Source organism: Salarias fasciatus, assembly GCF_902148845.1.
Source record: "Salarias fasciatus chromosome 7 unlocalized genomic scaffold, fSalaFa1.1 super_scaffold_4, whole genome shotgun sequence".
In the NCBI taxonomy this organism is placed as follows: Eukaryota; Metazoa; Chordata; class Actinopteri; order Blenniiformes; family Blenniidae; genus Salarias; species Salarias fasciatus.
Genome location: NW_021941229.1, coordinates 26,723,925 through 26,746,519, shown reverse-complemented (window position 1 = coordinate 26,746,519; position 22,595 = coordinate 26,723,925). Strand labels below are relative to the sequence as shown.

Genomic DNA, 22,595 nt, shown 5'->3' with positions numbered 1-22,595 from the left:
GGAAGACTTCCAGGACCTCCTCAGTCCCGCCGCCATGGAGGAACCAGTCTGAGGTCTCTGAGATGGACTGAGGTCTCTGAGGTGGACTGAGGTCTCTGAGCTGGACTGAGGTCTCTGAGCTGGACTGAGGTCTAGGAGGTGGACTGAGGCCTCGGAGGTGGTGGGTCAGCTCCTGGGTCTCGAGGCACCGGGGGTGGATCAGGTTCTCCTGAGTCCCTTCAGTCTCTGGACGTTCAGGACTGTCTTGTTGACTCGTCTCTGGAACATCAGGGGGCGGTTTGCAGGATCAGCTCCTCCAGGTCCCAGGTCCTGGTCCTGGACCAGAAGAAGGTGGTCTTTCAGGGGTTAACTGCTGAACCCGGAGCAGCGCGGCGTTCCGGCTCCGTCCTCCCCGGTCAGCGAGCTTCAGGCTGTAAAACGCCGTGAAGGTCAGCGGTCGGCGAGGAGGGGAGTCAATCACAGCCGGACTTAACAAGCTGCTGGTCACGTGACCCGGTTCTCCAGCCGGTTCTCCAGCCGGTTCTCCAGCTGCCGACCCCGTGACCCGGTTCTCCAGCTGGTTCTCCAGCTGCCGGCCCCGTGACCCGGTTCTCCAGCCGGTTCTCCACCCGGTTCTCCAGCTGCCGGCCCTGTGACCCGGTTCTCCACCCGGTTCTCCAGCTGGTTTTCCAGCTGCCGGCCCCGTGACCCGGTTCTCCACCCGGTTCTCCAGCTGGTTTTCCAGCTGCCGGCCCCGTGACCCGGTTCTCCACCCGGTTCTCCAGCTGGTTCTCCAGCTGCCGGCCCTGTGACCCGGTTCTCCACTCGGTTCTCCAGCTGCCGGCCCCGTGACCCGGTTCTCCACTCGGTTCTCCACCCGGTTCTCCAGCTGCCGGCCCCGTGACCCGGTTCTCCACTCGGTTCTCCACCCGGTTCTCCAGCTGCCGGCCCCGTGACCCGGTTCTCCACCCGGTTCTCCAGACCTGCGGTGGATTTGGCGGTGGGTCGAGGAGGCGGCCGGACCATCTGACCTGAAAGACTCTGGAACCGCAGGACGTGGCACGGTGAGCGGACGGAGTGGAGTGGGCGCTCGGGACTCGAACCGGGGTCCCTGTCCCGAGGGAGACGGATCCAGACGCTTCACATTTCGGCTGTTGCGGGAGTCCAGCGGTGACGGACAGTCAGAGCGTTTCCTGCTGTTCCAGCAGAGTCTCTGAGATCCGCTGGTTTCCTGGGAAACCGGTCCTGTTCTGGACCAGAGAGACCGGGTCCTGGTTCTGAGGTTCCAGACCCGGTTCCTCCTCAGAGGGATCTGGTCCAAGTCTTTTCTGGGACACATCAGACGTTCAGGTCTCTGGACCGTCTGGTCCTCAGATCCAGTGGAGGACATGTTCCCGGTCCTCCGGCTCCAGGTGGGGGTGGGGGGGGGGGGGGGGGGGGGTTCGAACAGGGGGTCTTTGTGCCTCCAGGGTGGGGCTCAGAGGAAACTCAGCCTAATGACACAAACACAGCAGCTCCACCCGTTCTCCATTCATCATTCATGAGGTGGGCTCCCAGTCCTCAGTCTGTCCTGGTCTGGTCTGGACTGGTCTGGACTGGTCTGTCCTAGTCTGGACTGGTCTGGACTGGTCTGGACTGGTCTGGTCTGGACTGGTCTGGTCTGTCCTGGACTGGTCTGGACTGGTCTGTCCTGGACTGGTCTGGTCTGGACTGGACTTGACTGGTCTGGTCTCTCCTGGTCTGGACTGGTCTGGTCTGGTCTGTCCTGGTCTGGACTGGTTTGGTCTGTCCTGGTCTGGACTGGACTGGTCTGGTCTGGACCGGACTGGTCTGGACTGGACCGGACTGGTCTGGACTGGACTTGTCTATCCTGGTCTGTCCTGGGGTGGACTGGTCTGGTCTGTCCTGGTCTGTCCTGGTCTGGTCTGTCCTGGTCTGGTCTGGACTGGTCTGGTCTGTCCTGGACTGGACTGGACTGGACTGGTCTGGACTAGTCTGTCCTGGTCTGGAATGGACTGGACTGGTCTGGACTAGTCTGTCCTGGTCTGGTCTGGACTGGTCTGGTCTGTCCTGGACTGGACTGGACTGGACTGGACTGGACTGGACTGGTCTGGACTAGTCTGTCCTGGTCTGGTCTGGTCTGGACTGGTCTGGACCGGACTGGACTGGTCTGGTCTGGACTAACTGCTGTTGAAACATGCTAACCACAGAGGAGACATGCTAATGCTAAAGCTAATGCTAAAGCTAACTCCAGTATGTTGGTTTTCGGTCCGGTTTCTCAACGTTGCGGCTCATTCAGCATTTCTCCTCCTCGCTCTTCGTCTCTTCAGGATTCTGTTTGTTTCAGGAACTCTGAAGCTTCCAGGACGACGTTCAGCTTGAAGAAACTTCCTGTTCCGTTTGCTTCCGTCTGGAAATCCTCGGTTCCCCCTCAGCGCCTCGTCCTCCTCCGCAGGCTGATTGCTTCTGGTTGACTGTGGGTCCGGCGGCTGTGGGGCAGCGGGGAGGGCAGTCGCCCTGCCATCGGGAGGGTTGTTAGTTCGATTCCTGTGTCCCCCTGTCTGCATATCGAAGTGTCCTTGGGCAAGACGCTGAACCCTGAACTGCCCCCGGTGGACGGACTGAGCGCCTTGCGTGGCGGCCGCGTCCTCTGGTGTGTGAGTGTGAGTGTGAATGGGTGAATGTGTTAATGCAGTGTGAAGTGCTTTGGGCTCTGCTAATGCAGAGGAAGAGCGCTAAAGAAGTGCAGTCACTCTGATCCAGATTCAGTCTTCTGATCCAGATCCAGATCCAGGTTCTCCTCAGATCTTTTCATTTGAGCGTTCAGAACTCTTTTCCCAGGTGGAACTTTCCCATGTCCCCGTCTCACGAGGCTCCAGCAGCCTGCGGTTTGTCTCCTGATGTCTCCTGGTGTCTCCTGGTGTCTCCCTCCACCCTGTCTCCACCCTGTCTCCGTCCTCTTCCTGTCCTCAGATACCGTCCCGTCTATCTCAGAGGACACATGTGAGGCAGGAGACGCTGCTCCAGATAACAGGAGAGCCACGGCTCCAGCTGCTGTGTGTGTGTGTGTGTGTGTGTGTGTGTGTGTGTGTGTGTGTGTGTGTGTGTGTGTGTGTGTGTGTGTGTGTGTGTGTGTGTGTGTGTGTGTGTTCTTGTACATACTCAACAGTAAGGGCCAGGATTAGTCCTTAACCAGCAGAGTGAGGACCTTTCAGCCGGTCCTCACGATTCCACAGACCTTTTTAGGCCTTTTTGAGGGTCAGGCTTGATTTCTGGTTTCGGGTTACAGTCGGGTTTAGGTGAGGTTCAGGGCTCAGGTCAGGGTTAGGCATTTAGTTTGATGGTTAGGGTGAGGGTGAGGGGCGAGGACATGCATTGTGTCAATAAGTGTCCTCACACCTATTGAAGTACAAACGTGTGTGTGTGTGTGTGTGTGTGTGTGTGTGTGTGTGTGCACGCATGATTTTTAAAACTGGAGAGCCATTTTCAGTGTTTCTCTGACTGAAACTTGTTCTGATATTAATAGAATAGAATAGAATAGAAAAACACAACATTCATGTTTTCTCTTTTCTCGCCATGTTAATGTTTCCTGTTGCACCATGATCAGTGAAACAGATCCACTATTCAGAAAAACATGTAACGTTGTGCTTCTTTATTAAATTAACTTGTTTTCTTCAACTTTGACTTTATTACAGTCTCTGTTCTGTGAAGAAAAACCTCAAACTTTTTACTTGTTTTCCTCAAGAACAGATTTCTGTCAGGAGGGCGAGGACTGAATAAATCACTCTCTCTGTACTGCTGCGTCTCGCCAGCAGGTGGCAGCACAGCAGAAGACTGTGTGTATTATATGAGCCAATCAGAGCGCGCCGTGCTGTTGCCCAGCGACCAGCGTCCAATCAGCTGTCTCCGTGTGAGCGCGGATAAACCGACTGTCGGCGCTGCCGGATGAGCTCTGCGCTGCTTTCTGCAGGATAACGCGGGTTTGAAGGATCTTCACGGCCCCGCACCATGAGTCTGTCCCTGAGGTGAGCCCCCCCCGCACCGCCCCGCACCGCCACCGCGCGAACACCCGCTCTGAAGTCAAGCTCTAACGCGCTGGAACTGCGGTTAGCTCGGCCGGGCTAGCGGCTGTTAGCTGTTAGCACACCGGGCTCTTGTTCGGCTCGTGCTGCAGGTTTCTCCTCCTGCTGAGCCGCAAACCGGCGACGCTCCTCTGGTTCCTCCAGAGCTCCGGGGCGGGAGAAGTTGGGATTAATTCAAAACCAGAAAAATGGAAAATTATGTCGCTCTTTCGTGAGATGTAGAGCAGCTTCCGGGTTTTCAGCCAATAGGCATCTGCTGTTTTTACTGCGTCACAGGCGTACGTGTGTGCGCGTGTGTCCTCCCTGCTGCTGTTCATCCTCCAGCTTGTCCACTAGCTCTCCCTCATGCTGGGTTCATTAATCATATAAATAATAAAATCAGGAATTTAAAGGTTAAAGTCATATTTCTGAAGCCTGTGTGTGTGTGTGTGTGTGTGTGTGTGTGTGTGTGTGTGTGTGTGTGTGTGTGTGTGTTCAGACCAGACCCAGCAGCCGACAGGACCAAGCGTAAGAAGAGGAAGGAGCTGACGGAGGAGCAGAAACATGAGATCAAAGAAGCGTTCGAGCTGTTCGACACCGACAAAGACAAAGAGATCGACTACCACGAGCTGAAGGTGGGTCACATGACCGGCGAGAGGCTGGAGGCGGGTCACATGACCGGCTGGAGGCGGGTCACATGACCGGCGGGAGGCGGGAGGCTGGAGGCGGGTCACATGACCGGCGGGAGGCGGGAGGCTGGAGGCGGGTCACATGACCGGCGGGAGGCTGGAGGCGGGTCACATGACCGGCGGGAGGCGGGTCACATGACCGGCGGGAGGCTGGAGGCGGGTCACATGACCGGCTGGAGGCGGGTCACATGACCGGCGGGAGGCGGGTCACATGACCGGCGGGAGGCGGGTCACATGACCGGCGGGAGGCGGGTCACATGACCGGCTGGAGGCGGGTCACATGACCGGCGGGAGGCTGGAGGCGGGTCACATGACCGGCGGGAGGCGGGTCACATGACCGGCGGGAGGCTGGAGGCGGGTCACATGACCGGCGGGAGGCTGGAGGCGGGTCACATGACCGGCGGGAGGCTGGAGGCGGGTCACATGACCAGCTGGAGGTCGGTCATCGGGTCATGTGACCAGAGATCCACCGCTAAGGACGTCTACCGCTCACATTTGGACCGATACGGTTCCAGAACCCGTACCTGGGAATCGGTATCGGTACCAGTTTTCACTACTTTGTGCCTTTATGTAGTACTAAATGTTCATTTGTTACTGGATGCTAGCGTGCTAACGGATGCTAGCGTGCTAACGGATGCTAGCGTGCTAACAGTGCTGAATGCCGTAGAGCAGCAGCTGGGATCAGTGCTGGTCTCTCCTCAGCCTGGAGAAGGTTCTGGTTCTAAACCAGGAGGTTCCTGAGATCAGAACCAGTCCCACCACAGCCAGCAGGAAGTGGAGGTCAGGTCAGAGCGACCTGGTCCTCCAGAGGTCAGGTCAGAGCGACCTGGTCCTCCAGAGGTCAGGTCAGAGCGACCTGGTCCTCCAGAGGTCAGGTCAGGGTGACCCTGGTCCTCCAGAGGTCAGGTCAGAGCGACCTGGTCCTCCAGAGGTCAGGTCAGGGTGACCCCGGTCCTCCAGAGATCAGGTCAGGGTGACCCCGGTCCTCCAGAGGTCAGGTCAGGGTGACCCCGGTCCTCCAGAGGTCAGGTCAGGGTGACCCTGGTCCTCCAGAGGTCAGGTCTTGGTGCCCTTTGACCCCCAGGTGGCGATGCGTGCGCTCGGGTTCGAGGTGAAGAAGGTGGACGTCCTGAAGATCCTGAAGGACTACGACCGGGAGGGCAACGGGAAGATCACCTTCGAGGATTTCAGCGAAGTGGGTGAGTGGGCGTGGCCGCCGCCGCCGCAGACAGGAAGTGGCGGCGTCCTGACGACGCCCCTCCCCCTCCTCCCCCCTCCCCCTCCTCCCCCCCCGCAGTGACGGAGCGTATCCTGGACCGGGACCCCCGGGAGGAGGTGCTCAAGGCCTTCCGGCTGTTCGACGACGACGAGTCGGGCCGGATCAGCCTGCGGAACCTGCGGCGCGTCGCCCGCGAGCTCGGCGAGGACGTGAGCGACGAGGAGCTGCGCAGCATGATCGACGAGTTCGACGGCGACGGCGACGGAGAGAGTGAGTCCCGCCGCGCCGCCGCTCGGTTCGAGTCCCAAAGAGCACCGGGCCAGAAAACACTTCTATAGACTGACCGGTACAGGGAAGGGGCGGGGCTTAGAGATACAGGGCAGTGTTTCTATTGGCTGTTGTGCAAGGCCACGCCCCCAAGGCGGAACAGGAAAACAAACCATATCAACGTGTGAAGTGAAAGCACAAAGACGTTAACACTGAGAACACGGAGAACAGTACAGTAGAACGTTAACACTGAGCGTTGCGGCCTGAAGTGTCGCCGTGGAAACGAGGCTTTAATGTTCGTGAATTGAAACTTATTTAAAGGTCTAATACACAATTTTCTCGAAAAGACGAAGCCAAACGTCTGTTACTCACTTTTTGAACAACGCCATGCGCCAGACTGTCGCCCGGCTCTCCTGCTTCTCCCAGGAAACGCGGAAGTGTACGAGCGCGATCTCCTCTTCTCCGGCGTGCACGGCTCTGTTTACAGTTTCTGCGATCCGCCTCGCTCATAAATAAAGCTATTTTTTCCGAAACAGTTACAGTTTCATTATGTCAGACTCGCCATCGGTCAGTACGAGCTCAGAAGCTCACCGGCTACATAAACACTCTGAATGCGCAAAAGGGTGATTGGGCGCAAGCACGGAGAACCGCCTTACGAAAGCAGCTCGTCAGAATGATTGACAAACAGACCCACCAGTTATTTAGGTGATCCACCCGGAAATCAAAATGTTGTATTACACCTTTAACATGAAAGTCTGTCGGCTAATTTTTAGTTTTAGAATGTTATCCACTGACTGTATATAAAGGTGGGCGGGGCTAATATGAAGAGGGCGGGGCCAACGTGCGGTGGGCGGGGCTAACGTGGCGTCCTGAAGCTTCCAGCAGGTGGTCTCCATACTGGACTCTGTAAACCAGGTGTAATGTGATTGGTCCAGTCGGTCACATGACCACGTCACCTGGACAGAGGAGGAGCTGTGATTGGCTGATTGATGCTGAACTTTAACCCCTGAAATCAAATCAACAGAAGATTGACGTGAAAATCAGAGTCTGGTCCAGAAGAACCAGAGCCAGAGACCAGAACCCGGTCTGGAACCAGGAGCTTAAAGTGTTTATTTACACTCTGAAAATCACCATTTCTGAATGGGTTCTAATGGGTTCTAATGGGTTCTAATGGGTTCTTTTGAGACCAGGACTCTTTAAACCAGCATCTTCGCCCCCTGCTGGAATTCCTCCAGAATTACAGCTTTTCTGCTCTTCAGTGTGATCTTCGTGTTTTACCAGCAGAGGGCGCCTGGATTTATCAAGTTTCTGTTAAAGTTTGAGGTTCAGCTTCAGCTTCGCTCCGGAAAGCGTTTGATGTGACTCACAGTGAACCGAGTCCTGAGACTGAAGCCTGCCTCTGGATCTGATTTCAGTAAACCAGGACGAGTTCCTGGCCATCATGACCGGAGACTCCTGACCCGGCTCCAGCCCCGGGACCAGTCGGAGGACTCCAGACTCGCTGGACTCGGTTCGTCTCCTGGGAATCAGATTTCGCTCAAAGCTGTGGACTGTTGGAGAACCGGGACTCGCTCGGGGTCTGTTGGTCCTGAAGCCTGGAGGCTGGATTCTTGAAACGGAACAAAGCGTCGTGGACGTTCCTGTGAGAAAGCGTCCTGTCTGGAGGACTGGGCCCCGGGTCACTTCCTGTCTGGACTACTTGGTCCCAGGTCACTTCCTGTCTGGAGGACTTGGTCACTTCCTGTCTGGAGGACTTGGTCCAGGTCACTTCCTGTCTGGAGGACACGGTGCTGGGTCACTTCCTGTCTGGAAGACTGGGCCCCGGGTCACTTCCTGTCTGGAGGACTTGGTCATTTCCTGTCTGGAAGACTCGGTTCCGGGTCACTTCCTGTCTGGAGGACTCGGCGCCGAGTCACTTCCTGTCTGGAGGACTCGGCGCCGAGTCACTTCCTGTCTGGAGGACTCGGCGCCGGGTCACTTCCTGTCTGGAGAACTTGGCGCCAGGTCACTTCCTGTCTGGAGGACTGGGCGCCAGGTCACTTCCTGTCTGGAGGACTGGGCCCTGAGTCACTTCCTGTCTGGAGGACTCGGCGCCGGGTCACTTCCTGTTTCCTGTCCTGATTCAGTTTGATTCTCTATTTATTTTGTATTAAAATAAAGTTGTGTTGGCTCCGCCCCCTCCTGGCTCCGTCTCTCTTCAAACGTCTCTTTATTCTCTGACAGGTTTGAGTTTCCTGAGACGGTTTCCCTCCCAGCATGCCGTTTGCTTCTCCTGATTTCAGAACTTCTCCTGACCGTCTGACTCACTTGTTGAGTTGAAATGATTTTAAGGTCTCGGGTTTTTCAGGCAGTTTTTCTTCTTGTGACTTAAACTTGAACCTTTCAGCTCATTTCCGCTGATAAACGTTTGAAACGTGTCGCCGTTTTATGACGTCTCCACTCGGTCCAGAACACCGGTGTCCTGCTGCTCCTGGTCCGCCTGCTGCCTGCTGCCTGCTGCTGCCTGTCAGCCGGCCGCCAGGGGGCGCCGCTGCTCCGAACAGGCCCTTCAATGACTGATAAAGTGGAGTCTGAGACCCGCTTCACCTCCTCCTCCTCTTCCTCTTCCTAATCTTCCTCCTCTTCCTCCTCCTCCTCTTCCTCCTCCTCCTCATCCTCACTGCCTCAGATGCTCAGCTGTTGTCTGGGAACCAGAAATAGCCACACACACTTTATCCCCAGATACACACTTCAAGACGCCCCCTGGTGGCGCGTGCGCACACACACACACACACACACACACACGCACACACGCACACACACACACACACACACATGCGCACAGCCTACAGAAATGTTTTTGACCTTTGACTGTTTTCAGTAACAACATGGTCAAGAAAGCACTGTTTCCCTCATTAGGACCGGAAGAAGGTCCCACAAGGCACATCGTTCCAGGTTTTCCTATCCTTGTGGGGACATTTGGACCCCACAAGGATAGAAATACGGGTACAAACACACACACACACACACACACACACACACACACACACACACACACACACACACAAATGACCAAAAACTACCAGAAACCATCAACACTGACGACACCTGACCCAAGTTTCTCTCAAAGAAACCGACCAGTGGAACCCAGAAACCCCCGAGACCCCGCAGCGCCGGGTCCTGAAACATCCTCGGCTCTGGACGTCATTTGGACAGGAGACATTGGCGTCCAGGTGGAGGCCGTGACCTTTGACCCCGCCCGTTAGCATGACCCCGACCTGCGCGGCCGCCGTCGGCCGCAATGCTCTCTGGGAATGACCGGCATGCGGAGAGTCCCCAGAGACCCGCAGGTTCTGATCGGACCCGGAACCCCAGTGGACAGGAAGTGAAGACGTGACGTCCCGATGTCCGTGATGTCCCTGAACGCACCGTGACGTCACTGTCCGTCAGGAATCTGAATCAGTTTTCGATTTACAAACGAAAACAGGGAAAGCAGAGGCGAACCTGGAGATGGCGCTGTTCTCAAAATGTCACCGTGTGACGAGAACAACCGTTCTGACACCAGAACACCAGAGTTCTCCCGTAAACAGGCCGAGAACCGAGGTTCTGCTGAGAACCTGGAGTCTTCTGGTGAGGACAGACCCAAGACTTCAGGGTAACTTGATCTGAGGGACGAGACACAACTGCATGAACACACACACACACACACACACACACACACACACACACACACACACACACACACACACACACACACACACACACCCTCAGGACGTGGACTGGACAGGAGGTGGACCGGACGGGAAGAGGACCGGACCGGTCCACCCTGGGAGCTGGTCTGACTGAACTGGTGTTGGACTCATTCCAGAAGCTCCTCCCAAACAGGAAGTAGCTTCAGGAAGGAGGCGGGGCTTCAGGTCCAGACTGTGAGGGTCTGTTTGAGAGCCTGTTTCAGTCATTCTGGTCCTCAGAGGCCTGAACGCTGACCAGATGAACCGTTAGCCCGAACCCCAGAACCCCAGAACCCCAGAACCCCAGAACCCACTAGAACCCCAGAACCCCAGAACCCACTAGAACCCCAGAACCCACTAGAACCCCAGCGTTGGGGTTCTGGGTTTTAGAACCGTAATGAGCAGCCCCTCAGTGACAAGCCGGGTCTGGAGGGTCTGGAGGGTCTCTGGAGTCTCACAGCGAAGCTTTCAGACCCTCCTGAGTGTCGGCAACACATTTCAACACACACACACACACACACACACACACACACACACACCCTCTGACAGCTCGGGGTCTAAATATACTTGAAGCAGCAGCGACAGGTGAGCGAGCCGGTCTACAGGCTGCAGCGGGACCCGGTGGGGGGTCACAGGGTGTGAGGCAGGGCGGGGGGGTGGAGGGGGGTCTGGAGGGGGGAGGGGGGGTGGGGGGGTGGGTAAGACGACCTCTGCCGCCGGAGCCCAGCAGCTCAGACCCCAGCGCTGCCCCTCTGCCGGGTCTGCTCTAAGCCAGCTGGTCTGGCTTACCGAGGCTTTCTGGTTCCTGGTTTCTGGGTTTTTGGGTTTTTGTTGGAGGAATCCGGACCGGTTTGACACGGGGGACTGCAGGACCAGGTCCCACAGCTGGATCTGCTGGGAGACGCCGTCCCTCAGGTGGAGACCGCCGAGCTGGTGAGTGGTCGCTGTTCTCCGGAGAACCGCATTTCTGAGGAGTCACTTTGAAAAGTGGCAGAGCTGCTTCTGTCAGGCGGGTCTGGCTGGACCCGGGATCACTGGTCCAGACGGAACCAGGGTCCAGACGGAACCTCTGACGGAACCAGACTCGGGTTTTAAGACTAAATCTAGATTTGAAAGTGAATTTTTTGTGGTTTCTGTTTTTTAGGATTATTTTAGAAGAAATCAGATTTAACTTCAGAACGTTCAGAAGACCCGAAGCCTGCAGCTGTTCCCTCTGAGTGTGTTTTATTATGATCACAATACAGTGAGGACAGCCTCAAAATACAGTCAGAATACAGTCAGAACAAGGACTAAATACATTAAGAAGACAGAATACAACTAGAACACAGTCAAATTACAATAAGATGACAGCTGAAATACAGTCAGAATTCAATTAGAATCAAATTACAATCAGAATACAGCTGGAATGCAGTCAAAATACAGTGACAACAGTCAGATTACAATAAGACAGACAGGATACAGCCAAAATACAATCAGAAGTGAGTCCAAAGACATTAAGAATACAATCAAAATACAAAAAGAAGACGGTAAAAAATACAGTCAGAACACAGATGGTAGAACACTCTAAATACAGTCAGACGCAATCAGATCACAGTCAGACTGATGTCAGAATACAGCCAGGTCACAGTCAGAATAATATCAGAGCACAAAAACATTACAGTCAGAACACAGCCCAAATACAGCTGCAACACTGTCAAAATACAGTTACAACAGTTGCAAAATACAGTCAGAGTACAATCACAGTTAAGATACAGTCAGAATACAAGTATAACAGCCGGAATGCAGACGGAAAACTCCACTTTATTCAGAAAACACTTTAGAACAACCACTGAACACAGTCAGAACGCAGTCAGAGTACAGTGGATTCCAGTCAGAATACAGTCAGAATACAGTCAGAATACAGTCAGAGTACAATCACAGTTAAGATACAGTCAGAATACAAGTATAACAGCCGGAATGCAGACGGAAAACTCCACTTTATTCAGAAAACACTTTAGAACAACCACTGAACACAGTCAGAACGCAGTCAGAACGCAGTCAGAGTACAGTGGATTCCAGTCAGAATACAGTCAGAATACAGTCAGAATACAGTCAGAGTCCAGTGGATTCCAGCCAGGATACAGTCAGTCGACCAGCTGTAGAATCAGTGACTGTTGTCATCATTAGTGTAGTAATCGGTCTGCTGTTGTTGTTCTTTTGTCTCGTTGTTTTTTAATCAACATTTTAGGTGATTTTGATCAACAATCAGATTTTCACTGTGTGTGTCTGGGAATCTGTGTCGTGTGTGTGTGTGTGTGTGGTCGTCTTGTGTCTTTTCTGTTTTGCCTGTTTTGTGTCGTTTGTGGGTCTCTCTCTGGTTTCATGGTGTTTCCTCTGGTTCTTTCATGATTGTTGTCTCGCTGGTTGTGTTTTTGTTGTTGTGTTGGTTGTCTGTTCTGTTTGTGGGATGTTTGTGTCGTTTTGTTGTCTTGTTGGTTTTGTGTCTTTTTGTTTTGTTGGTTGCTTGTGTGTTTTTGTTGTGTTGTGTGTCTTACTCTCATCATTGTGTCTTTTCCTCCGTCCTCCTCGTGTCTCTGTTGTCTTGTTGTGTGTTTTTTTGTCTTGTTTGTATGTTTTTGATGTGTTGTTTGTGTTGTCTTGTGTGTTTTTTGCTGTCGTGTTGTGTGTTTTGTGTGTTTCGGGTGGAACGTGCAGACTGTGCGGCAGTCAGAGCAGTTCCTGCAGTGTCCGCTGGGGGGCGCCGGTCCGCCTCCAGCAGTCTGGAAACTTGTTGAAACCTGGAGAACCTCTCTGTTCTGTCCTCTGTTCTCTCCTCTGTTCTCTCCTCTGTTCTCTCCTCTGTTCTCTCCTCTGTTCTTCATGTTTTCTTTCTCACTCACTTGTTTAAACAGGAAACATTTCATTTTCTCTGTGTGCGTGCGTGCGCGTGCGTGCCTGACGTGCAGGTGCTCGCGCTCTGCAGCGGATGGACTGAACCGCGGGACGGATCACACAGCGGGACGCGCGGGATCGAGCACGCGGAGGTAAGGAGGGTGTGTGTGTGTGCGTGTGCGCGCGCCTGCCTGCGTGGAGAAGCGTGTCTGTGTGCGCGTGCGAGTTAGACGCGGTGATAAACACTCACGAGCAGCAGCGGCTCGTTTTCCGTCTCGCGGCTCTCGGACTTTACGCACGGCTTTTACGCGCGACTCGTCCCGGGACCGGAGACCGGAGCGCCGCTGGGTCCGGACCCGGAGAGACCCGGACCCGGAGAGAGCCGGTGAGCTCGGACAGCTCGCGCTCCTCTGATGGAAACGGATCTCCGCGCCGGTCCGGGTGAGGGAGGAGAACCGGAACCGCGACGTCCCGGTCCAGCAGCGGTAAGAAAGTTTTAGAGGAGGGGAATCAAACCCTGGAACCCTCCGGGGGGCCCCTGGGCCGGGGAAGATATCTGCTGTAATTACCCCCCCAGCCTGGATCCTGGTTCCTGTCTGGACCTGGATCCTTCAGGATCCGGACTGGAGTCCAGGTTCTGGAGCTTCAGTCTCTGAAAACATGAAAAAACAAACCTTAATGTTGATTTTATAACTTTATCTTCTGGTCTGGTCCAGAGGGGAGGGGGGGGGGACAGGAGGGGAGGGGGACGGGGGACAGGAGGGGTGGGGGGGCAGGAGGGGGGACGGGGGGCCAGGAGGGGATGGGAAGGGGGGACGGGGGACAGGAGGGGAGGGGGGGCAGACAGGGGGACAGGAAAGGATGGGGGGACAGGAGGGGGGACAGGGGGACAGGAGGGGGAGACGGGGGACAGACAGGGGGATAGGAGGGGACAGGAGGGGACGGGGGACAGGAAGGGGGGGGACGGGGGACAGGAGGGGACAGGAAGGGGGGGACGGGGGGACAGCAGGGGATGGACTGGGTGACAGGAGGGGGGTCGTTAGCGTTCTAATTAGATTGTAAAGGTGTCATGTAAACACCTGGGTGGATCTGATCCACTGATCCGCTGGAATCTGATCAGTGATCCAGTGATCCTCCTGATGGAGACTCAGCTGGTCTGGAGCAGTGACGGTCTGATCCGGACTCGGCAGGAACCGGGTCCATTCAGATCCTCTCTGCTGGACGGACAGGAAGTGGATCTATTCAGGGGCAAACAGGAAGTGGGTCTATCCAGATCCGAACAGGAAGTGGATCCATTCAGGGCTGAACAGGAAGCAGGAAGTGCAGCTCTTCTTCTTCTCTGGCGGCTTTACCAGTAGCGGGCAGAGAGCGTCAGCAGGTCTGTTCTCAGAGGAACCCAGACGCTCAGGGAGAACATGCAGACTCCAGCCAGAGACGGAACCAAGACCTGGTCCCAGTGTGAGGGCCGCCGCCGCAGGTTTTAAACCCTCTGATGATGCGTTTCCTTTTTCAGCTTTTGTTTTTAAACTGGTTCCTCTCTCCTGAACTTCACTTGAGATTTCCAGGACGTTTTCAGACTCATTTAATCTGAAGTTCTGGTGGATTATAGTCTGACGTTCTGGATTCTAGTCTGACGTTCTGGATTATAGTCTGACATTCTGGTGGATTATAGTCTGAAGTTCTGGATTATAGTCTGATGTTCTGGATCATAGTCTGACATTCTGGATTATAGTCTGAAGTTCTGGTGGATTATAGTCTGACGTTCTGGTGGATTATAGTCTGACGTTCTGGATTCTAGTCTGACGTTCTGGATTATAGTCTGACATTCTGGTGGATTATAGTCTGATGTTCTGGATTATAGTCTGAAGTTCTGGTGGATTATAGTCTGAAGTTCTGGTGGATTATAGTCTGAAGTTCTGGATTATAGTCTGAAGTTCTGGTGGATTCTAGTCTGACGTTCTGGATTCTAGTCTGACGTTCTGGATTCTAGTCTGACATTCTGGTGGATTATAGTCTGAAGTTCTGGATTATAGTCTGATGTTCTGGATTATAGTCTGACGTTCTGGATTATAGTCTGAAGTTCTGGTGGATTCTAGTCTGACGTTCTGGATTCTAGTCTGACGTTCTGGATTCTAGTCTGACATTCTGGTGGATTATAGTCTGATGTTCTGGATTATAGTCTGATGTTCTGGATTATAGTCTGAAGTTCAGGATTATAGTCTGATGTTCTGGATTATAGTCTGACGTTCTGGATTATAGTCTGAAGTTCTGGTGTATTCTAGTCTGACGTTCTGGATTCTAGTCTGACGTTCTGGATTATAGTCTGACATTCTGGTGGATTATAGTCTGAAGTTCTGGATTATAGTCTGAAGTTCTGGTGGATTATAGTCTGACGTTCTGGATTATAGTCTGAAGTTCTGGTGGATTCTAGTCTGACGTTCTGGATTCTAGTCTGACGTTCTGGATTCTAGTCTGACATTCTGGTGGATTATAGTCTGAAGTTCTGGATTATAGTCTGATGTTCTGGATTATAGTCTGACGTTCTGGATTATAGTCTGAAGTTCTGGTGGATTCTAGTCTGACGTTCTGGATTATAGTCTGACGTTCTGGATTCTAGTCTGACATTCTGGTGGATTATAGTCTGATGTTCTGGATTATAGTCTGAAGTTCTGGATTATAGTCTGAAGTTCAGGATTATAGTCTGATGTTCTGGATTATAGTCTGAAGTTCTGGTGGATTATAGTCTGACGTTCTGGATTATAGTCTGATGTTCTGGATTATAGTCTGAAGTTTTGGTGGATTATAGTCTGACGTTCTGGATTCCTCCAGCTGCTCAGATCTTTGCTACTTTTTTAAACAGTTCTACAGGGTTTCCCTCAGAGCTTCCGCCAGGCTTTACTTGCCCCCCCCCCCCCCCCCCCCCCCCGCCAGGCTAAGCGTCGGTGTTTTTTGTTTTTTTTTTCGTAAATATGTTTTTTTTTTTTTATGAGCCAAAACAGCGACACCAAAGACGGTCTCTGGAGCTTTTAATGGCATCTGGTGATACGGTTGCAATGGCGACACCTTCTGGTCGATACGTGAACACACAGGGGTCAGAGGTGAGGCGTGTTTTCATCAGAGCCGGTGGGGGCTAGCATGGATGCTAGCACGTCGCCACAGCAGCCTTCTGTGAGTCGCGTTGGTAAACATCAAACTAGCGGATTTAATACAAAATGGTTCGTGTTCTATCCTCAGAATGATTCACTGTCCAGACGGTGGAACTGCGGTGCTTCTGTTTAATGAAGCAGAACGAACAACATGCTTCATCAGTCTGGGGGATTCCATTAGTACACATTCTTCTTCTACTGCTTCACACTGCACTATACATCTAACTGTAACACTGCGCCCTCTGCTGGACTGAAGGAGGTACTGCTGGACTGCTGCACTGCTGTGAACTCCATCTAAACAACAAATACGTAAAGAACATAAGAATATTATTAACTGTAAGCAATCTAATCATTTTTCTTTTGTTTTCCATTCAAAAAGTAGACGAGGTCAGACAGTCCAGCAGATACCTCTTCAGCCTCTGAGTCCCTGTTTTTACACCTTGATCATGTTTACACTTTTTTATTTTTGTTAATTTATTTTACCTTTAAATGTGAACAGCAATGCCTTGTTTTAAGATGCATTAGGATTTAACTTAATTGAAAACAATTGATATTTTTTTAATTGTATTTTTGTGTTTGTTAAAGCCTTATTTAAGATTATGCCTTTTTGTAAGACTCTGCGTTTAAGTAATATTAATAAATGCTTACAATAACACAAAACTTTTTTTTTAACATAAACACGGTGGGCTTCGCCAGCAGTCCAACCACCGGGCTTAGCAAGTTTTCTGGGGAAAACCCTGAATTCTAAGATTTTTGAGACGTTTTGAATCAGTTTTACAGAAATTATACGATACTTCTACATTTTTCTGGAGTTAATTTTTCTAGTGAATTCAGAAGTTTTAAATGATTGCAAAATAATGTATCAAACACACACACACACACACACACACACACACACACACACACAATAAGTATAATAATATGATAATTAAAGTGGAATCTGTGTGTCGCTACTTTTTAAATCTGAAATGTTTTATTTTGAAAATCTTACTCGTTGATTTCCTGATGTGGAGAAACTGTTTACTTTGACTGGGTGAGAGACGTCCTGCGGTGAAGGAGTGAGTCCAGAGGAGGAGTGAAGGAGTGAGTCCAGAGGAGGAGTGAAGGAGTGAGTCCAGAGGAGTGAAAAAGTAAGTCCAGAGGAGGAGTGACAGAGTGAGTCCAGAGGAGGAGTGAAGGAGTGAGTCCAAAGGAGGAGTGAAGGAGTGAGTCCAGAGGAGGAGTGAAGGAGTGAGTCCAGAGGAGTGAAAAAGTAAGTCCAGAGGAGGAGTGACAGAGTGAGTCCAGAGGAGTGAAGGAGTGAGTCCAGAGGAGGAGTGAAGGAGTGAGTCCAAAGGAGTGGAGGAGTGAGTCCAGAGGAGTGAAAGAGTGAGTCCAGAGGAGGAGTGGAGGAGTGAGTCCAGAGGAGTGAAGGAGTGAGTCCAGAGGAGGAGTGAAGGAGTGAGTCCAAAGGAGTGGAGGAGTGAGTCCAGAGGAGTGAAAGAGTGAGTCCAGAGGAGTGAAGGAGTGAGTCCAGAGGTGGAGTGAAGGAGCGAGTACAAAGGAGGAGTGAAGGAGTGAGTCCAGAGGAGGAGTGAGTCCAGAGGAGTGAAGGAGTGAGTCCAGAGGAGTGAAAGAGTGAGTCCAGAGGAGGAGTGGAGGAGTGAGTCCAGAGGAGGAGTGAAGGAGTGAGTCCAGAGGAGGAGTGAAGGAGTGAGTCCAGAGGAGTGAAGGAGTGAGTCCAGAGGAGGAGTGAAGGAGTGAGTCCAGAGGAGTGAAAGAGTGAGTCAAGTGGAGGACTGAGTCCAGAGGAGTGAAAGACTGAGTCCAGAGGAGGAGTGGAGGAGTGATTCCAGAGGAGGAGTGAGTCCAGAGGAGTGAAGGAGTGAGTCCAGAGGAGGAGTGAAGGAGTGAGTCCAGAGGAGGAGTGAAGGAGTGAGTCCAAAGGAGGAGTGAAGGAGTGAGTCCAGAGGAGGAGTGAAGGAGTGAGTCCAGAGGAGTGAAAAAGTAAGTCCAGAGGAGGAGTGACAGAGTGAGTCCAGAGGAGTGAAGGAGCGAGTACAAAGGAGGAGTGGAGGAGTGAGTCCAGAGGAGTGAAGGAGTGAGTCCAGAGGAGTGAAAGAGTGAGTCCAGAGGAGGAGTGGAGGAGTGAGTCCAGAGGAGGAGTGAAGGAGTGAGTCCAGAGGAGGAGTGAAGGAGTGAGTCCAGAGGAGTGAAGGAGTGAGTCCAGAGGAGGAGTGAAGGAGTGAGTCCAGAGGAGGAGTGAAGGAGTGAGTCCAGAGGAGTGAAAGAGTGAGTCAAGTGGAGGACTGAGTCCAGAGGAGTGAAAGACTGAGTCCAGAGGAGGAGTGAAGGAGTGAGTCCAGAGGAGGAGTGAAGGAGTGAGTCCAGAGGAGGAGTGAAGGAGTGAGTCCAGAGGAGTGAAGGAGTGAGTCCAAAGGAGGAGTGAAGGAGTGAGTCCAGAGGAGTTAAAGAGTGAGTCCAGAGGAGGAGTGACGGAGTGAGTCCAGAGGAGGAGTGAGTCCAGAGGAGTGAAGGAGTGAGTCCAGAGGAGGAGTGAAGGAGTGAGTCCAGAGGAGGAGTGGAGGAGTGAGTCCAGAGGAGTGAAAGAGTGAGTCCAGAAGGAGTGAGTCCAGAGGAGCAGTGAAGGAGTGAGTCAAAAGGAGTGAGTCCAGAGGAGTGGAGGAGTGAGTCCAGAGGAGGAGTGGAGGAGTGAGTCCAGAGGACTGAAAGAGTGAGTCCAGAAGGAGTGAGTCCAGAGGAGGAGTGAAGGAGTGAGTCCAGAGGAGGAGTGGAGGAGTGAGTCCAGAGAAGTGAAGGAGTGAGTCCAGAGGAGGAGTGAACTAGTGAGTCCAGAGGAGGAGTGAAGGAGTGAGTCCAGAGGAGTGAAAGAGTGAGTCCAGAAGGAGTGAGTCCAGAGGAGCAGTGAAGGAGTGAGTCAAAAGGAGTGAGTCCAGAGGAGTGGAGGAGTGAGTCCAGAGGAGGAGTGGAGGAGTGAGTCCAGAGGACTGAAAGAGTGAGTCCAGAAGGAGTGAGTCCAGAGGAGGAGTGAAGGAGTGAGTCCAGAGGAGGAGTGAAGGAGTGAGTCCAGAGGAGTGAAGGAGTGAGTCCAGAGGAGGAGTGGAGGAGTGAGTCCAGAGGAGTGAAAGAGTGAGTCCAGAAGGAGTGAGTCCAGAGGAGGAGTGAAGGAGTGAGTCCAGAGGAGGAGTGGAGGAGTGAGTCCAGAGGAGTGGAGGAGTGAGTCCAGAGGAGGAGTGAAGGAGTGAGTCCAGAGGAGGAGTGAAGGAGTGAGTCCAAAGGAGGAGTGAAGGAGTGAGTCCAGAGGAGGAGTGAAGGAGTGAGTCCAGAGGAGTGAAAAAGTAAGTCCAGAGGAGGAGTGACAGAGTGAGTCCAGAGGAGTGAAGGAGTGAGTCCAGAGGAGGAGTGAAGGAGTGAGTCCAAAGGAGTGGAGGAGTGAGTCCAGAGGAGTGAAAGAGTGAGTCCAGAGGAGGAGTGGAGGAGTGAGTCCAGAGGAGTGAAGGAGTGAGTCCAGAGGAGGAGTGAAGGAGTGAGTCCAAAGGAGTGGAGGAGTGAGTCCAGAGGAGTGAAAGAGTGAGTCCAGAGGAGTGAAGGAGTGAGTCCAGAGGTGGAGTGAAGGAGCGAGTACAAAGGAGGAGTGAAGGAGTGAGTCCAGAGGAGGAGTGAGTCCAGAGGAGTGAAGGAGTGAGTCCAGAGGAGTGAAAGAGTGAGTCCAGAGGAGGAGTGGAGGAGTGAGTCCAGAGGAGGAGTGAAGGAGTGAGTCCAGAGGAGGAGTGAAGGAGTGAGTCCAGAGGAGTGAAGGAGTGAGTCCAGAGGAGGAGTGAAGGAGTGAGTCCAGAGGAGTGAAAGAGTGAGTCAAGTGGAGGACTGAGTCCAGAGGAGTGAAAGACTGAGTCCAGAGGAGGAGTGGAGGAGTGATTCCAGAGGAGGAGTGAGTCCAGAGGAGTGAAGGAGTGAGTCCAGAGGAGGAGTGAAGGAGTGAGTCCAGAGGAGGAGTGAAGGAGTGAGTCCAAAGGAGGAGTGAAGGAGTGAGTCCAGAGGAGGAGTGAAGGAGTGAGTCCAGAGGAGTGAAAAAGTAAGTCCAGAGGAGGAGTGACAGAGTGAGTCCAGAGGAGTGAAGGAGCGAGTACAAAGGAGGAGTGGAGGAGTGAGTCCAGAGGAGTGAAGGAGTGAGTCCAGAGGAGTGAAAGAGTGAGTCCAGAGGAGGAGTGGAGGAGTGAGTCCAGAGGAGGAGTGAAGGAGTGAGTCCAGAGGAGGAGTGAAGGAGTGAGTCCAGAGGAGTGAAGGAGTGAGTCCAGAGGAGGAGTGAAGGAGTGAGTCCAGAGGAGGAGTGAAGGAGTGAGTCCAGAGGAGTGAAAGAGTGAGTCAAGTGGAGGACTGAGTCCAGAGGAGTGAAAGACTGAGTCCAGAGGAGGAGTGAAGGAGTGAGTCCAGAGGAGGAGTGAAGGAGTGAGTCCAGAGGAGGAGTGAAGGAGTGAGTCCAGAGGAGTGAAGGAGTGAGTCCAAAGGAGGAGTGAAGGAGTGAGTCCAGAGGAGTTAAAGAGTGAGTCCAGAGGAGGAGTGACGGAGTGAGTCCAGAGGAGGAGTGGAGGAGTGAGTCCAGAGGAGGAGTGAGTCCAGAGGAGTGAAGGAGTGAGTCCAGAGGAGGAGTGAAGGAGTGAGTCCAGAGGAGGAGTGGAGGAGTGAGTCCAGAGGACTGAAAGAGTGAGTCCAGAAGGAGTGAGTCCAGAGGAGGAGTGAAGGAGTGAGTCCAGAGGAGGAGTGAAGGAGTGAGTCCAGAGGAGTGAAGGAGTGAGTCCAGAGGAGGAGTGGAGGAGTGAGTCCAGAGGAGTGAAAGAGTGAGTCCAGAAGGAGTGAGTCCAGAGGAGGAGTGAAGGAGTGAGTCCAGAGGAGGAGTGGAGGAGTGAGTCCAGAGGAGTGGAGGAGTGAGTCCAGAGGAGGAGTGAAGGAGTGAGTCCAGAGGGGGAGTGAAGGAGTGAGTCCAGAGGAGTGAAGGAGTGAGTCCAGAGGAGGAGTGGAGGAGTGAGTCCAGAGGAGGAGTGAAGGAGTGAGTCCAGAGGAGGAGTGGAGGAGTGAGTCCAGAGGAGGAGTGGAGGAGTGAGTCCAGAGGAGTGAAGGAGTGAGTCCAGAGGAGGAGTGAAGGAGTGAGTCCAGAGGAGTGAAGGAGTGAGTCCAGAGGAGTGAAGGAGTGAGTCCAGAGGAGGAGTGATGGAGTGAGTCCAGAGGAGTGAGTCTGCTGTCTCAGGAGACTCTCCATGGGGACAGGCGAGCCTCCTTCAGCTTCCTGAGGACGTCCGGTCTTTGCTGCGCCGCCCCCTCATGGCAGGAGGTGGTAACAGCCAGGTGGATCTGAACCTCTGCCCGTCTCTACTTCCTGTCCTGCAGAGGACGGGGCGCTCCGGGTGTTTGGTCCTCCTGAAGTCCAAAAAAAGTTCCTTGGTCTTGCTGGTGTTCAGGTCCAGGCTGTTACTGAGACACCCTGGAACCAGGAGCTGGACCTCGTCCCTTTCGGCCGACTTCTCGTCTGCGATGAGTCCTACGACGAGTCCTACGACGAGTCCTACGACGAGTCCTACGACGGTGGAGTCCTCGGCAAACTAGATCATGGTGCTGGTGGAGTGGACGGGGCTGCAGAGAGGACAGGAGGGGGGCGAGGACACATCTCTGTGGTGTCATCTTCTGCTGGTTAAACTTTCATCCATTCAGAAGACCTGAAGAACCTCCACCCTCCATTAGCCTGACACTCCTCCACCTTCCTCCACCTTCAGTCAGAAACGATGCGGTTCTCCTGAGGGGCCAGTCTGGAACTTCTGGAAAACACTCAACTTCTGTCTCCTTAATGATGGTTTAAACTCTGGTCCTGATCCTGGTCCTGATCCTGATACTGGTCCTGGTCCTGGTCCTGGTGTCCTGCTCAGTTGAGAACATCCACCACCTCCGTGGTTTTCGGTGTTTCTGACGTTTCCATGGAAACAGACCTGGTTTTCTCGGTGTTGCCGTGTGAAAGTGAATCTTTTCTGAGACAAACACGTAAAAACGCTGTGTTTCCTCCTGAAGTGTTGCCGTGGAAACGACGCCTGGGGCGAGCGAGGGAGCAGCTGAGGAGAGAAAGAGAGACAGTCACTGCTCTGTCTGCTGCTCGGGGTCAAAAGTTCAACTTTTAATTTTGGAGTTCTGTTTTACACCAGAGGCTGGAAGTAGCCGGTGTGTGTGTGTGTGTGTGTGTGTGTGTGTGTGTGTGTGTGTGTGTGTGTGTGTGTGTGTGTGTGTGTGTGTGTGTGTGTGTGTGTGTGTGTGTGTGTGTGTGAGAGAGACGCTGCTTCCTGATTTTTGATTTCCTGATGAAAACTCCCTCCTCCTGAGCGAGGCTCTGAATTTAAACGCTGTTGTCCTGTCGGTGTTGTCCTGATGCTGTTGTCCTGACGCTGTTGTCTTGATGCTGTTGTCCTGTCGGTGTTGTCGTGACGCTGTTGTCCTGTCGGTGTTGTCCTGACGGTGTTGTCCTGACGGTGTTGTCCTGACGCTTTTGTCCTGACGCTGTTGTCCTGACGCTTTTGTCCTGTCAGTGTTGTCCTGACGCTGTTGTCCTGTCGGTGTTGTGCTGTTGGTGTTGTCCTGTCGGTGTTGTCCTGACGCTGTTGTCCTGTCGGTGTTGT

General features: G+C 53.1%; 2 protein-coding genes across 5 annotated transcripts in view; both read left to right on the top strand.

Annotated features, from left to right (window-relative positions):
- Window positions 1-3,873: 3,873 nt before the first annotated feature.
- Window positions 3,874-8,220, top strand: cetn3 (centrin 3). Of its 2 annotated transcripts, XR_003930602.1 has the most exons (6): window positions 3,874-4,004; window positions 4,540-4,675; window positions 5,814-5,928; window positions 6,027-6,218; window positions 7,631-7,867; window positions 7,925-7,943. XR_003930602.1 is itself a non-coding variant. In XM_030084871.1 (5 exons), exons 1-5 carry the CDS (start codon window positions 3,988-3,990, stop codon window positions 7,672-7,674), a joined length of 504 nt encoding a protein of 167 aa, XP_029940731.1. In that variant the 5' UTR covers window positions 3,874-3,987; the 3' UTR covers window positions 7,675-8,220. The 2 variants fall into 2 exon arrangements, 1 of the variants encoding a protein (XP_029940731.1); XM_030084871.1 differs by having other exon boundaries at window positions 7,631-8,220.
- A 2,463-nt stretch (window positions 8,221-10,683) lies between these two features.
- The window catches only part of LOC115383254 (myocyte-specific enhancer factor 2C-like), a 29,240-nt gene continuing 17,328 nt past the window's right edge, over window positions 10,684-22,595 (top strand). For 2 of the 3 annotated variants that reach the window (XM_030085380.1, XM_030085378.1), the window contains exons 1-2: window positions 10,684-10,858; window positions 12,871-12,948. The gene's annotated coding sequence lies outside the window, so the exon portion shown is untranslated. Of the gene's footprint in view, window positions 10,859-12,870; window positions 12,949-13,161; window positions 13,282-22,595 lie in introns of those variants that run through there. The other variant, XM_030085379.1, reaches the window with a different exon arrangement.

What these genes read in the sequence shown, in the direction of transcription:
- cetn3 (XM_030084871.1), top strand. An exon ending in TCGACTACCACGAGCTGAAG is followed by an intron (nt 4,676 to 5,813) that starts GTGGGTCACATG and finishes TTTGACCCCCAG; the next exon opens with GTGGCGATGCGTGCGCTCGG. An exon ending in CGAGGATTTCAGCGAAGTGG is followed by an intron (nt 5,929 to 6,026) that starts GTGAGTGGGCGT and finishes CCCCCCCCGCAG; the next exon opens with TGACGGAGCGTATCCTGGAC.